The sequence below is a fragment of the Sorghum bicolor genome, chromosome 2 (assembly GCF_000003195.3).
Source record: "Sorghum bicolor cultivar BTx623 chromosome 2, Sorghum_bicolor_NCBIv3, whole genome shotgun sequence".
Taxonomy (NCBI): domain Eukaryota; kingdom Viridiplantae; phylum Streptophyta; class Magnoliopsida; order Poales; family Poaceae; genus Sorghum; species Sorghum bicolor.
In genome coordinates this window covers 8204914-8219783 of record NC_012871.2, presented here as the reverse complement: position 1 = coordinate 8219783, position 14870 = coordinate 8204914, and the positions used below count along the sequence as shown (strand labels likewise).

The 14870-nt window shown below is 43.3% G+C and overlaps 1 protein-coding gene across 1 annotated transcript; it reads left to right on the top strand.

The window, feature by feature from the left end:
* Positions 8208-12423, top strand: LOC8069110. Its single transcript, XM_002461643.2, has 6 exons — positions 8208-9262; positions 9504-10082; positions 10168-10272; positions 10373-10427; positions 10500-11491; positions 12056-12423. The coding sequence occupies exons 1-5, from the start codon at positions 8246-8248 to the stop codon at positions 11429-11431; spliced, it is 2688 nt and encodes an 895-aa protein (XP_002461688.2). The 5' UTR covers positions 8208-8245; the 3' UTR covers positions 11432-11491; positions 12056-12423.

Sequence of the window (14870 nt, the reverse complement as noted above, 5' to 3'; positions counted from 1 at the left end):
GGAGTTTGAGTGTGAACAAACGGTGAAAGGGCCGTGACGGGATGGACGCTAATCAGGGATTTGTCTGATTTGTTTGGGAAATTATTTTTTCTCCATTTTTTTCTTTTTCTGATTTGATTTGAGATGTGTTTTTTTTGTCAAAAAAATGTTTCTGATTTGACAAGGTTCTTTAACAGGTGACCTTATGGTTCAATCACTCAAAGCTCGAAATCCTCTGTATTTGACAAGTTTTTTCATGTGTGTTAGTGATGTAGCTAGAATATAGAGTAAGATGGTCTATCTTAAATGTAAAACTAAATTATAAAGTGATCCATGTATAATTTTTATAATTCTAGAGAATTTATCTGTTATAGTTTAACCTTCGACCAAATTTTAAGATGGCCCACGGACAATTGAACATAGGCGGATCCAGGGCTCGCCCTTGTCCGAGCTCCGCTCTTGATAATCCCTTAGCGCCCAGTAGACAGCCCATTAGCTAAGCATGATTTATTTGGACCGGAAGCTATGTACTAGGAGATCATCGTTGTCTCGCCCGGGCTGCTGCGTCTTCTTGGGTTTGCCTACCATGGACCATAAGGCTACCTAGCTAGCTTCATACGGGTGTGTTTGGTTTATTTCCCCACCAAGCCTGACTAGCAAAAATAGCCTAGGCTAGCTGTAGTCAGCATTAGTTATGCAACCAGCACTTGTTTGGTTGTTGTGTCTAAGCAAGTCTGGCCTGGCTAGATCTTGTTTGGTTGCTAGACTAGTTCTAGTGTAGTCACCTTTTCTTTGGTATGGTGAGCTTACCTTCATCTTCTATGGTTTGGCAATGGCGGGGAAGGAAGATTCAACGGCGGTCGAAACCAATTTGACGACGGAGGTGTCCGATTCGACGGCGTCTCTCCAGATCCCGCTCGAGGAGCACCGCCAGAGGCCATGCAGGAGGCACGCGGGCGCCGGAGCCAAATTAAGTTTGCCTAGGACGGCTTGCGATGTCAGCCTTTGAGGAGAGGAGCACGTGAAATAGGTGTAAAAAAACAAAAAAATGGATGGGATGGACTGTTTTTATTTTGAGGATTAGTTAGTTCGTAATTTGATAACATGATGCTATATTTAAACATATACTAATAATAGATTAATTAAGTTTAATATATTCATCTTACTAATTAGCCACGGCTTCTCTAGTTAATTTTATAATTAATTTAAGTCCTTCTATTTAGTACACTCAACTTTAGGCCTTGTTTAGTTCCGAAAAGATTTCGGATTTCGATACTGTAGCACTTTCGTTTGTTTGTGACAAATATTATTCAATTATGGACTAACTAGGATCAAAAAATTTGTCTCGCGATTTCCAGCTAAACTGTGTAATTAGTTTTTGCTTTCGTCTATATTTAATGCTTCATGCATGCGCCGCAAGATTCGATGTGACAGGGAATCTTGAAAACTTTTTGTTTTTTAGGATGAACTAAACAAGGCCTTAGTCGTTGGATCCTACTTGCTTTTGCCTAACCTGCTGCCACGAAACTAGCCTATTGATTGCGTGTGACACAGCAGGCCGAGGGCCTTGTTTAGTTCACCTAAAAATCAAAATCTTTTTAAAATTCTACGTTACATCAAATCTTACATCACATACATGGAGTATTAAATATAGACGAAAATAAAAACTAATTACACAGTTTATCTGTAAATCACGAGATAAATCTTTTAAACCTAGTTACTATATGATTGAATAATGTTTGTTAAATAAAAACAAAAATGCTACCGTTTCCAAAACTTTTCAATTTTCAGAACTAAACAAAGCCCAGCTCTGAGCTCTCATCAATCAGTTGCTCAAACGCACCGACCGCGCGCGCCGCCCGGCCTGTGTCGACTCGTGCGGTGGGGATCGTCGTGATCGCTCAGCAGGCCACTTTTCTGCCTGACTCGTGTGAGGCCAGCGTCGCGTCAAACCTCAAACGGAGAAGCGCTAACCCAGCTCTCGCACGTGTACCAACTAACCCACTTAATTCGCGCGCCTCTCAATATTTATGATTCAATTCATCCGCCTTTCAAAAAATAGGATTAAAGATATGATTTCGGCCTTTTTACTATCTTTTCCTTTTCATGAAATGTTTTCACGTCTCTCTAGCCCCTTAAAATGATCAAAGTACCCCTGCCTCATTTAGATCAGTTCTGTGTACCGGATGATTGGCTCCTGATTGCTGTAGCATTAAAAAAACTGAACCTTTAGAACCAGAAACCCCAGCCGCATAAAAAGAGGTGATTTGGTTTCCTGAGAACTAAATTGAACCCTTGATAGAAAAAATATATATTTTAACACAAAGCAAAGCTAGCATACCATAATATAAACTAGATGCACAACTGCCTAGAAGATAAGGCAAGTATTTTTCTAGGAAAATTCTCAGAAAAATACTCGCCTTATCCTCTAGGCAGTCATGCCTCTGCTCGGCGGCCGTACGGGGCGGACACGGCGCATCACCTCTTCCTCACCCCGGGCAGCGGTTTCACTCCGCTGCTCGCCCCTCTTCTTCTCCACCTCTGTCCCATCACCCAAACAACAACATAGAATCAATGATGCTCGCCGTCTTCTTCTCTGCCTCCGTTCGGTCGCCCAAGCAGCAGTTACGGCTGCATCGAATCGGCCAGACCTCTGCCTATCAGGTGTTTGAGAAAATGCTTCTCGACCGCGGCAACAGAATAATAACGCTGCATGCCCCTAGCTAGCATCCGTGATCCCTTAGTTCTTACGTGACCATACACACACAGCGCACGCACGCACGAATGGAATGGAACTAGACGAGCAGACGTGCTTTTGCCGCTGCGCCGAAACGAAGTGATTGCGTGTGTCGTGCAGGACGAGCTCTCATCAATCAATCAATTTTGGGCCTTGTTTAGTTCCAAAATTAAGTTGGTTTTTGTATTGTAGCACTTTCATTTATATTTAGCAAGTTCAATTATAGACTAACTAGTTTCAAAGATTTATCTTGCGATTTACAGTTAAACTGTACAGTTAGTTTTTGTTTTTATCTATATTTAGTGCTTTATGTATGTGCTGTAAAATTCGATGTGGTAGGAAATCTTGATTTTTTTTTGTTTTCGGGTGAAATAATTGCTCAACAACGCACCGACCGCGCGCTGGCCGCCCGGCCTGTCACGACTCGTGCCGTCGGAATTCGGAAACCTCGTCCTCGCTCGCCACTTTGGTTGGACACGTGTGAGGCCAGCAACCGTCGCGTCAAACGGAGAAGCGTCACCCCTGCTCTCGCACGTGTGTGTACCAACAACCTCAACCTCGTGACAGAACGGATGAACGTCATTGTTGCACTTGCAAACTCATCTAATTTTTGATGCATTGCTAAAAAAAAGTTATTGTGTTATCGTGGTACGTACAAATTTTGGATTTTATATCCCGTATTTTCTAGAAGCATTGATATTATTTATTGCAAAAAATAAAAGAAAAAAATTAACCTGAGTCCACCGATACTACACATTGAGCCACATCCAAAGGTAAAATGGGTTAGCCACAGATCCTAAAATTGATCTTGAGGCCACAAGCTGGGTCCAAGGCCAAAGGCAGGTCGACCCATTCTCGTCCCGCTCAAATTTAGGCCCTTTTTAGAATATACCAGAATTTCCCCTATTCTCTTTGATTCTTTCCATTAAGAATAAACTAATTTGTGTGAAATTACAGTACAAGATTCCCGTCATTCGAATGAGCTTTTAGTGTAGCTTTGGGTCGAGCTATTGACGTAGAAACATGGGAAGACAAAAACACTTAGGTCTTGTTTCGATGTTATCGGATTCACTTCAATCCATGTGTGTTGGTGTGGATTGGGGTAGAATTTAGGCTTTGTTTAGTTCACCAAAAAAACCAAAATTTTTCAAGATTTCCCGTCACATCAAATCTTGCAGCACATGCATGAAACACTAAATATAAACGAAAACAAAAACTAATTGAACAGTTTGACTGTAAATCACGAGATGAATCTTTTGATCTTAATTAGTCTATGATTGGACAATATTTGCCACAAACAAATGAAAGTGCTACAGTGCCAAAATCCAAAAACTTTTCACAACTAAACAAGACTTTAGTTTAAATTCCATTCCAATCCACCTCAACACATGTGGATTGATGTGAATCCAACTACATCCAAACAAGACCTTACTCTATCATATTCATAGAGACTATAACCCGCAAGAGGGAGGTGGTGGCTATGCCAACCTCAAGCTCAGCATTGGAACCCAAGGTCTCATGAAGTATTCCCTCTATGGTCTTGTTTAATTCACTCAAAAAATCAAAAACTTTTCAAAATTTTTTGTCACATCGAATTTTGTGTCACATGTATAGAGCATTAAGTATATATAAAAACCAAAACTAATTGCACAGTTAGTCTGTAAATCGCGAGATAAATCTTTTAAGACTAGTTACTCCAAAGTTGGACAATGTTTGTCAAATAAAAACGAAAATACTACAGCGCCAAAATCTAATTTTTTTTTGGATCTAAACAAGGCCTATCTCAAATTTACGTTATTTCAAAAATATTAGAGAATCAAATTATCTCAAATTTAACAAAATTTATATAATAAAATAATAGCATTTATATTACCAACTATGTTTAATTAAATTCTTTATTAATTATAGTTTCATAATATACTTATTTAATGTTATAAATATTCATAATTTTATTTATAATTTTAGTTAAATTTAATATACTTTGACTCTTCAAGATTCTTATAATAATTTATAGTTTGAGATGGAGAGAGTACAATCTAGCGCGAAAAGGTAAAAGCGTCCGATCTAGATATGAAGTCATGTCAGTTTGGCTTATAGTTAAGGCCTTGTTTAGTTCTAAAAATTTTTGGGAAATCGACACTGTAGCACTTTCGTTTGTATTTGACAAATATTGTCCAATCATGGACTAACTAGGCTCAAAAGATTCGTCTCGTCAATTTCGACCAAACTGTTTAATTAGTTTTTATTTTTGTCTATATTTAATACTTCATGCATGCGTCTAAAGATTCGATGTGACGGGGAATCTGAAAAACTTTGCAAAATTTTTTGGGAAGTAAACAAGGCTTAAGGCAACTTAGCGAAAATTTGATATGATACAAGCAACTTGGCGACAGACAGATCCGTTTATTGTCTCAACATGCGCTTCAAGGTGCTCGTGGGGGTGGTTCGTCTCCTCTCTCTCCACAGCTCTCACAACTCACATGGAATCAATGGTAGATGGGGAATTTATGCTGGATGCCGGAGCCAACGAGGAGCTCTATGCTGCCATCGCCGGAGTTGTGGTGACGGTGATGACGATATGGACGACATGAGGTGCAAGGCCGAGGGAGAGCTTGGGTTAGGCCTTGTTTAGATTCAAAAGGTTTTGGATTTTAATATCGTAGCACTTTCGTTTTTATTTGACAAACATTGGCTAATTATAGAGTAACTAGGTTTAAAAGATTCGTCTAGCTTACAGACAAACTGTCGAATTAGTTTTTATTTTTATCTATATTTAATACTCAATGCATATGCCGTAAGATTTGATATGAGGAAGAATCTTAAAAAGTTTTTGGTTTTTTGGGTGAACTAGCATCGCTGGCTTAGCAATGACGTCCAGCAGAGCTGGCTCCGCACTGTCATGGTCAAACCATGCACTCACCCAAGCGGAGCTGGCTTGGCGTTGTCAGCAAAGCCAACACTTGCAGGCAAGGATGAAAAAATATTCCGAATCGACTGTTTTTATATTCTATATTATAATATTATTTTTAAATTTTGTCAAACATAAAAATTGTTATTTTTAATTGGTTTCACAACTATTTTCAGCTATTTTTTTACTCTTCATTTGCTAAAATATAGAAATATTTTGAATCGGCCATTTTTGTTTTCTGTATTATAATATTATTTCCTACCTTTTTATCCTTACTTGTAGGTTCCTGGTGCCGACTGCGGATAGTTATTGTCCATGTTGACATGTATATCTCTGCTGCGTATCAACCCATGTCTGTAGTGGTCGCGGCTGTAACGACCCACATATTTTAAAGAATTGTATTTGATAGGTAAGATCACACTATCTTATTGTGCTATAGTCTATTGCCAATTTGATTTGGGTATGAGCCAAGTTTATTAAACCTGCTCTTATTTATATTATTATGCTGTTGTACTTGGCTTATTTTTTTTACATAGTTGTGAAAAAGGATTCTTGGATTTGGGCCTTGTTTAGTTTATGATTTTTTTGGTTTTGGTTACTATAGTACTTTCGTTTGGATTTAATCATTATTATTTAATAATAGACTAACTAGACTTAAGAGATTCGTCTTATAAATTACAGACAAACTATGCAATTGGTTTTTTATTTTTGTCTATATTTAATGTTTCATGCATGCTTCTAAAGACTCGATGTGCGGAGAATCTTAAAAAAATTTTGGAGCTAAACAAGGCCTTGGGAATTGGGATATGAGATACATGTGGGGCTTTCGGTTTCGAATAAGATGCTGTTATTTGGCTTCCTGTAAATATTTTTGGTCTAGACTATTTTTGTATGTCCTTCCGACTTGTCGCCGTTGGGTTGGCTTCTCACCGTTGCGTATGCGTCCTTGCCTTCAGAATCGAAACGGGCTTGAGCCAACCCCTCGACCATGGGCCGCGAGTCCGTGACTAGTCCACGCACAAAGCAAGGTAGGCCTGCAGCCGGCGAGGTCGGTGTAATAAGTGCAAAAATTAATGTTTCTATCTATATTATCAATATCAATATCTATATCTAAATCTAGGCATTTGGGTTACCCGATTTTTTTGGGCTCAAAATAATTTGAGAAATAAAAACTGCTACCCAATATTAGTCCAAAAAAAATACTACCGCAATTTTGGGTACCTGATAATTCATATTTGAGTATTCCCATATACCTGAATTTATAGAAAACAACAAACTACACAAATTTTCAATAGCAATTTATATATAATTTCAGCAGCAGTTTTTATAGAATTTCAATAGCATTTTGTAGAAAATAATGTATTACAGTAACATGTTCAAACAAAGAGAATTATATTTTAATAAACTGAGAAGTTGAAATATTTAACTAACAACACATGATAAATACAAAAGATATAGACAAATATTTTGGTAATTCGAGTAGTTTGGGTACCATGGGATATTACTCGAATTACTCGGGTAATCAAAATTGCTATCCGATTTTAAGATTTGGTACCTCGGATCTAGGTTCGGGTAATCGGGTACGGGTAATGGGTAGCGGGTATTTTGCCCAGGCTTTTCGATATCTTTAATAAATATAAAATATTTTTATTAGTAAATTGTTAGTTTTAATTATGGATAAACTTTTGCTATAACATGAATTAGCCGATGGCCTAAATAATCAAATAGACTAAAATCTTAAGTAGATTGTTATCCAATCTAATCAAAATAAATGTTTCTTAAAGCTATATGCATACCAATACAAATATCTAAGCTATCCACATATATCAATGCAGTGAGCTGAAATGATAGGTTAAACTTTTGAGAATTTATTTTCTTCCATTGCAATGCATAGGCTTATAAAAACATGTGATAGTTTTTTTCCTTTTGCAATGCATGAGTCCTATGTCAGGGTCTCACGGATGTGCAGCCCACTCTTGACAGTCAGGTGATGTTCATGTCTTTTTTTTTCCACAAAAAATACTGCTCTTTCAATACTTTTTTTTTGCCTTTTCTCTTCTAACAAGGGAACTATGTTTTTTATATAGATAAAGATAAATAAAAAATACAGTATTATGTCTTTCAAACTTGACCTTTAATAAATAAAATAATTTTATTAGTAAATTGTTAGTTTTAATTATGAATAAATTAGTACCATAACATGAAGTAGCCGATAAGCAAATTGCTATCCAATCTAATCAAAATAAATGTTTCTTCAAGCTATATGCATACCAATACAAATTGCTAAGCTATCCACATAAATCAGTGCAGCGAGCTCAAGTGAATAGGTTAAACTTTTGAAAAAAAAAATTCTTACGTTCCAATGCACAGCCTTATGAAAATATGTGATAGTTTTTTCTCCCGTTGCAACACACGGGCATGTTTTGCTAGTAAAATATAATATTTCAATATATAAACTTTAAAAGTCTTTTTTTTTATGTTTGGTTTGGGGACAAAGGAGACGTGCATGGGGGACGATCCTCTCTCAGGCTCCATGGTTAACGTATGATTATCGTGGGACTGAAAACCCCAACCCCCCACCCTTCCAGAACCCCCGCCCGCGGCAGAAAACCCCAATCCCCATGGCCGTCGGCCGCTCGCCAGCGGTCTCTGGCCGGCGCCGGAGCCGCCAGAGAGGCCCGCCGACGCCCTCCTCGCGGCCCCCTGCCCAGAAGCTGCCCCCGCTGCCTCCCGGCACCGAGATCGAGGCCCGCGTCGACGAGGAGGGCTTCTACGGCTCCTGGTTCGAGGCCACCGTCGTCGATTTCGAGCCCGCCTGCGGCCCCCGCTACCCGGCGCTGTACACCGTCGCCTACTCTCACCTCGTCTCCCAAGACGGCGGCCCTGAGCCCGTCGCTGCCTCCCACGTCCGCCCGCGGCCGCCTCCCTCGGCTCCGGGATCGTCGTCGTCCCTGCCGGCGCCGACGCCGGCGCCCGAATTCCGCCTCCACGACATCGTCGAGGCCTTCGATGGCGCCGGCTGGTGGTCCGGCATCGTCGTCGCCCCCGTCCCAGACCTCGCGGACCCCGGCTCCACCGTCACCGTCGCGTTCCCCATCACCCGCGAGGTCATGCCGTTCGCCCCTCACCTCGTCCGCCGCCGCCGCGACTACGTCGGCGGCGAGTGGGTCCCGTCGCTGTCCGTCGTCGAAGTCCAGCCGAAGCGCGGTGCCAGGGTTTACAAGGCCGGGGAGAAGGTCGAGGTGCTGAGGGAGCGGGAGGCCTACGGCGAGTCCTGGTTCCCTGCGACGGTTGCCAAGGCTGTCGACAGGCTCAGCTACATCGTGGAGTACTGCCTGGATGAGCAGGAGGGCGGAGGGAAGGCAACAGAGTACCTGCATTTTCTGTACATCAGGCCGGCTGAGTATCATCGTCTGAGGGAGAGCAAAGTCCAGCTTGGGCCTGGCACTGCCGTGGAGGTGCACTGTGATGGGGCATGGTCGCCGGGAGTGGTGCGCAGGGTTGTCAGGGAGGGTTGTGAGTATGAGGTCAGTGTCAATGGCGAGGTGGTGGAGCAGCTGCTGACTAAGGCAGCGGATCAGCTGAGGCCGCTGTGCATATGGAACGCCAAGCATTGGACGATACCAACTGTTGATAAGGTAATAAGATGAGATCCATTTAGCAGATGTGCCTAGCTTTGTAATTCACATTGTTTATTGCTGTAGTCATTTAGTAGTTTTGTAGTACTGTAAGAGTTACTGCTAAGGCAATTCTACTGGTATGCATAGGAACTTGGATGGCTATGGTACAATGCATTGGTTCCTCTGAAAGTTTCAACTTTTCATCCTGTTCTGAACTGAATTTGTATGACCCATTCTTGGCATTTCTTTAACTTTGCAGGGACAGCATAACTTGAGGCAGCAGTATGCATCCCGGAAACGTACAATCTCACGAGCTGATGCCGGATCTAGTGATGATGAAGGCTTACAACGTGCTTCAGTCTCTGGGACTGACGCTTCTCTATCTGCATCGTGCAAGTCTCTGGCAAGCAATCATTGTCTGAATTCATGTTCTCTGCTATCTGAAAAGAATGGTCTTTCTGTGTTTCCACACAGGACATTGAATACCTGTTCAGTGTCAAAGAATGGGCTTCTTTGTAGTTCCTCAGGACATTCAGCACCTCCAGATGAATTGATGCCAAATGCTATTGGCGAAACAGAATTTAGTCAAGATGTTGAGATGGTGCTTTCTGATGATCAGCATAAGACACTTGTCTGTGGAAGAAATGCTGATGAGACCCGTGATATGCTGTCGGCTCCAGAAGTAAGGAAACAGAACATTGCTTCATCTCTCATAAACCAGCAGATACAGGAAAGACCATTATTTGTCAAGACACTCAGTGTGAAGAAAGGCATTACCAAGAACAGAGGGGGAACACACTCTAAATCACATCAGGGAAAAAATGACGCCCCTGAGAATGTTAGTTCCCATCATTGTCTACTATATTAAAGTAGCATTCCATGCAGGCTATTTATAGTGGTTGCTCTTGTCAATATTTTTGCAGGTGCAAATTCAGTTGAAGGGAAACAGGAATTTCTCTAGCAAGCAATTTCTATTTGCTTTGAGTGCCTTTCGAGAATGTCAGACAACTTCAGCTCAGACTCTACAGGTAGTCTCTTTTGATTGTTTTTTTCTTTTTTTGACTGTTTAGCCTCTCCTTCCTTTATTTATGTTTTACGCGGATGTCCTGTTTGCTTATATATGTGAAGGTCACGGGAGGGACAAGTAGCGGTTCAGATGCTGAAGGTGTCAACTTTAACCAATGTAAGTAGTTCCTCTTACATTGATTTATTTGCGATTGTTTATTAGATTTGACAGTTGTTGTACAATCTGCAGTGGCTAGAAGCGAAGGTACTGGTCTGTTGGACAAAGAGCTTGCTGCTACAATCAACAGGATCTGTGAAGGGGACAGAAATCCAGATGTGTGCACAGACACTGCTGATACCCAAGTGACAAAAAGCAACTATCTTACCGATAAACCTCTCCAGTCTCATGATCGGCTAGTTCCACAGGATGGGAACCAAGTGGACGAGGGATCAATCCTACAAAGTTTGCAGAATGATGGGAGCTCAGTGTTTACCTCTGACATCTTATTGAGTAGCTTTCCCCCCTCTGGCAACTCAATGCCTTCAGACTTGGCTTTCTCTCAAATCTCTGGTCACCAGGTTCCGTTTGTCAAGAGATCACCTGCATGGTGTCAAGTGGATGCGATGGATGTGTTTAAGGAGGTACCACAGCAACCACATTTCCATCCACTTAGTCAATTATTGCCCGCATTGCGTGAAGGGATAGCTTTAGGCCTGATGTTTACGTTTGCCAGCTCAGTGGAAGATATAAGAAAATCAAGCATAGCAGATAGCGCTGCCTCCCTTCAAGAGAAGATTGCCACGCTTGGCCATCTGGACGAAAATGGATTCAGTGTTCAGTTTATGCGGTGTAGATTGATTAAGTTGCTCCAAATCAAGTCTGATCATAGCAATTACATTGCAGAAAAAGAACAGCTGAAGGCACAGTTGCTGGAGAAGACAACTTCCTTGTCCCAAATTGATGAGCGACTTGAGAAAAAGGAACGAACTATAGCTGAGCTTGAGGAGGAGCTTGGGCGTGCTCGCAGGGAAGCGCAGAAGATTATGGAGGAGAAAGAACGTGAAGACGAAGAGCTCTTAAGGCTGAAAGCAGCTGACCGCAGCATTGGGGAAGCATGTGGTGTTGCTGAACTGCAGTTTCAGAGTGTCTTGGCTGAGCTACGTCACATGAGGCTAACTTAATGTGTGACCATTGAAATGGTTTTCACGTGTTTATCCTGACAAAGTTTCCTGTCAACTAAGGTGTGATCTAGGGCTCTACTCCCTCCGTCCCAAAAAGAGTGTCGTTTTAGGTTTTTGTGCCACAAGTTTGACTCGATTTGTAGAAAATACGTACAATATTTATATCTCTAAATAAATTTGTTAAAAAACTAGACTTAAAGATCTTTCCAACGATATTAATTATGTATTATAAATATTAATATTTTTTACTATATATTTAGTTAAAGTTATTTCTCGGGAAGCGAAAACGACACTTATTTTGGGACGGAGGGAGTAGGTCTTAAGGTTATCTAGCTGGTGTCATTGTGGTTTTGGATGAACTTTGTCCTGGGGTGATTTTCTACCTTTTTATGTGCCTGCAAGATGCACATGATAACTGACTTTTTGAGCATGGAACTGGAACTTGATGAATTCAGTCTACTGTAGAATGCTTGTATCGTCGTTATTATTTGCTCATCTCATGTGCTAATTTTGTGCGTAACCTGTTTCCATGCTTAGACATCCAGAATTTCTTGGGTGGTTGATTTCTGTGCTGATATTTGGTGTGTCTGATTGTGATCAGTGTCTCTAATTTTAATTTGGCAGGATGGTGTTGGTGTTGAATAGCATGCCTATAAGGAAACTGGATATTATAGGGACACTCGGCAAAAAGTATGTAGAACATATGTATCAGACCTCCTACATCATAATATTCGTTGGGCACATTGCATGAACTTCATAAGGTGATGCGATTGCTCCAATGGTTAAGACTTCCTTTTGTGTTAGCCTACACTTGTAAGCTGGGTTGTCTGCTTGAGACAAATCTTGTCTTTATCCACAGCCACATCTTTTCGAATTCTGAGCTTTAGCGCTCTCTACATACCAGGATTGACTGACATGAATTAGAATCGAGGGGCATCATTGTTTTGTTCATGTATGACAGTATAAGTGAGTAATGTGATTCTTGTGACTTATGTTGGATTTTGTCCCAGCAATGTAAGGTGCAGGAATCAGCAAAAAAAAAAAAAAAAACGAGCTGCTGATGGCCACCAGTGTTGGCAATCATCGTGTTAATACTCAATATAATGGAATGTATTCCATGTGTATAGATAGATAGATGCTAGTACATTCCATATGGATATTTTCTCCCAGTCTCTCTCTCTCTCTTTTTTCCCCAGGGCTGTTTCTCAGATGGCAATAGGTGTCAGGTTTTCCAGCTGCTTTCACTTCAGTATGGTTGGTCTTCCAGTTTGCCTATACTCCTTCCTGATCACTAGTGTACTCGTAGTAATGTCTCGGCACTAAAACTGAAGTTTCATTTCTACTAGACGCCGATGAAGTTGCCAGATACTTCTTCACCGAACCTGAACCCTGCTCGAACTGTTCTCCAGATTAGGCCTTGTTTATGTTATCAGGTTCACCTCAATTCACATGTGTTGGGGTGGAATTTAGTTGGATTGAAGTGAATCCAACTACATCCAAATAAGGCCTATGCAAACCTCCCAGCAATTGCAGCCTTGCAGGAGGGAAGAAATTTGTGTATATTGTGCACTGACTCTACTAACTGAACATTATCAGGAGTCACAGCATTATAAGTAATCCTTAATCATTGCCCAGCACACCGCTGCGTAAAGGAGGAGAGCTCAATTGCTGTGAGTTTTTCTGACCAAGAACATAAGCTCCTATATATGTCCCTTTTATTGAAAGGAAACACACAAGTTTTCTCGTCATCCTCAACATTCAGAAACACATTTTACCAGATCCATTTGTATGTCCCTTAGCCATGTGTTAGAACGCTGATGAGTATATATCATTCAGTTGTGCATATGACTGAAACACATTCTCGAAAGGAGAACTCATAGCCTTTACCCAGCTGTTGCACAACTAGCAGATCATCTCGTTTCAAAAAAAAAAAAAAAGCAGATCATCTTGTAACACAAAAGCCAAAAGGGCCGGGACCCCAACAACATTGCATTCCTAATGCCAAAAGGAGTAGTTCATTCAGATTAAAACGATACAATGCATCCCATGTTCTCGACCAAACTGTCAACCAAGCTTACAATTTCAAATTGAACCTTAATAAACCAAATGAAGTAAACCTAAATAAATTGTTCAGACCTCAGCAGAAGCATCGCATAATACTTCTAGTACCAAACATCATCACCGAAGGATTCCGATTCGCCAAACATGCGGTTTAGTAGTTCGTCGTTGTCGCACCACCACCAGTGACGATCTTCCGGTGCTTCCTCGATTGCCGCCACTGCATTGGGGTTGGGGGCAACCACCGGATGGACTTGTTCGTCTTCGTCTTCGTCCTCGGCTGCTGCTGCGGCCACCTCATCGCCTGGAACGCCACCGTCTTGTTCCGGCGGCTGCATAGTCATCTCCGGCACCGGCCCTCCTTCTACCTCCTGACGGACATGGCCAGTAGTCGGTGCAGCGGCGACCGCGGCACCCTGCTTGTCCGTGCTGCCGTCGCCTGCAGGGAAGTTGTTGACAGGTTGATCAAGGCCATCATCACCAGCCGGAGCATCAGTAGCAGACACGACGCCGACGCCGACGCCGACGCCGACGCCGACGCCGTCGCCGTCGCCGTCGCTGTCGCTGCGCAGCTCTTTCTCCACCACCAGCTCGGCTGCCGCGACCACCTCGCCGCGACTGCCGTCAGCTGGCGCGGACACAGAACCTCCTGCAGGGAGGTTGGCAACCTGCAGCTCGCAGCCATCGGAGGCGCCCGCGTTGCCGCTGTGCACGGCGAAGACGCTCCCAGCAGCGCCCGGGTCGGTGCTGACGCCGCCGCCGCCGCCGCCAACGCCACCTTGCTGCTGCTGCTGCTGCGGCAGCAGGATGAACACCGGCCTCGTGTACTTGGCGCGCTCGTTGTTGAGGGCGCTGTGCCACAGGTCGGTCTCAGAGATGGACAGCTTACCGGAGTGCCGTACCGCGGAGGCGATGCGGGCGAAGTCCGGCGCGAGGTGCTTCACGATGGCGACCAGCACCGCCACCTTCTGCGGCTTCTTGAGGCCGTAGCTCGGCGCGAACGGCACGGGCACCGGCGCGCTCGACAGCGCCGCCACCGAGTCCAGGTGTTCGAGCAGCTCGGTTGCCCACCAGTCCTCCGACCCCGTCGGCCACCACGGCGGCGGGGGGCCGGTCTTGCTCTGGTGGTGCTGCCCCTGCCGCAGCGGCGGGTTGCACACCGGCATCAGCGACGAGATCATCCGCCCCAGGGCGCCGTTCTCGATCTTTCCCAGGGCTGCAGCCAGCGGGATCCCCACGGCCGGCGGCGGCAGGCCAACGGCGCTGGTGTGGCACGTCGAGTGGTAGCCGACGAATTGGAGCGGCAAGGGCACGAGCTGGCCTCCTGCTCCTGCTCCTGCGTACGCCAACACCAGGGGCGGACTGACGCAAGTGGCGCTGC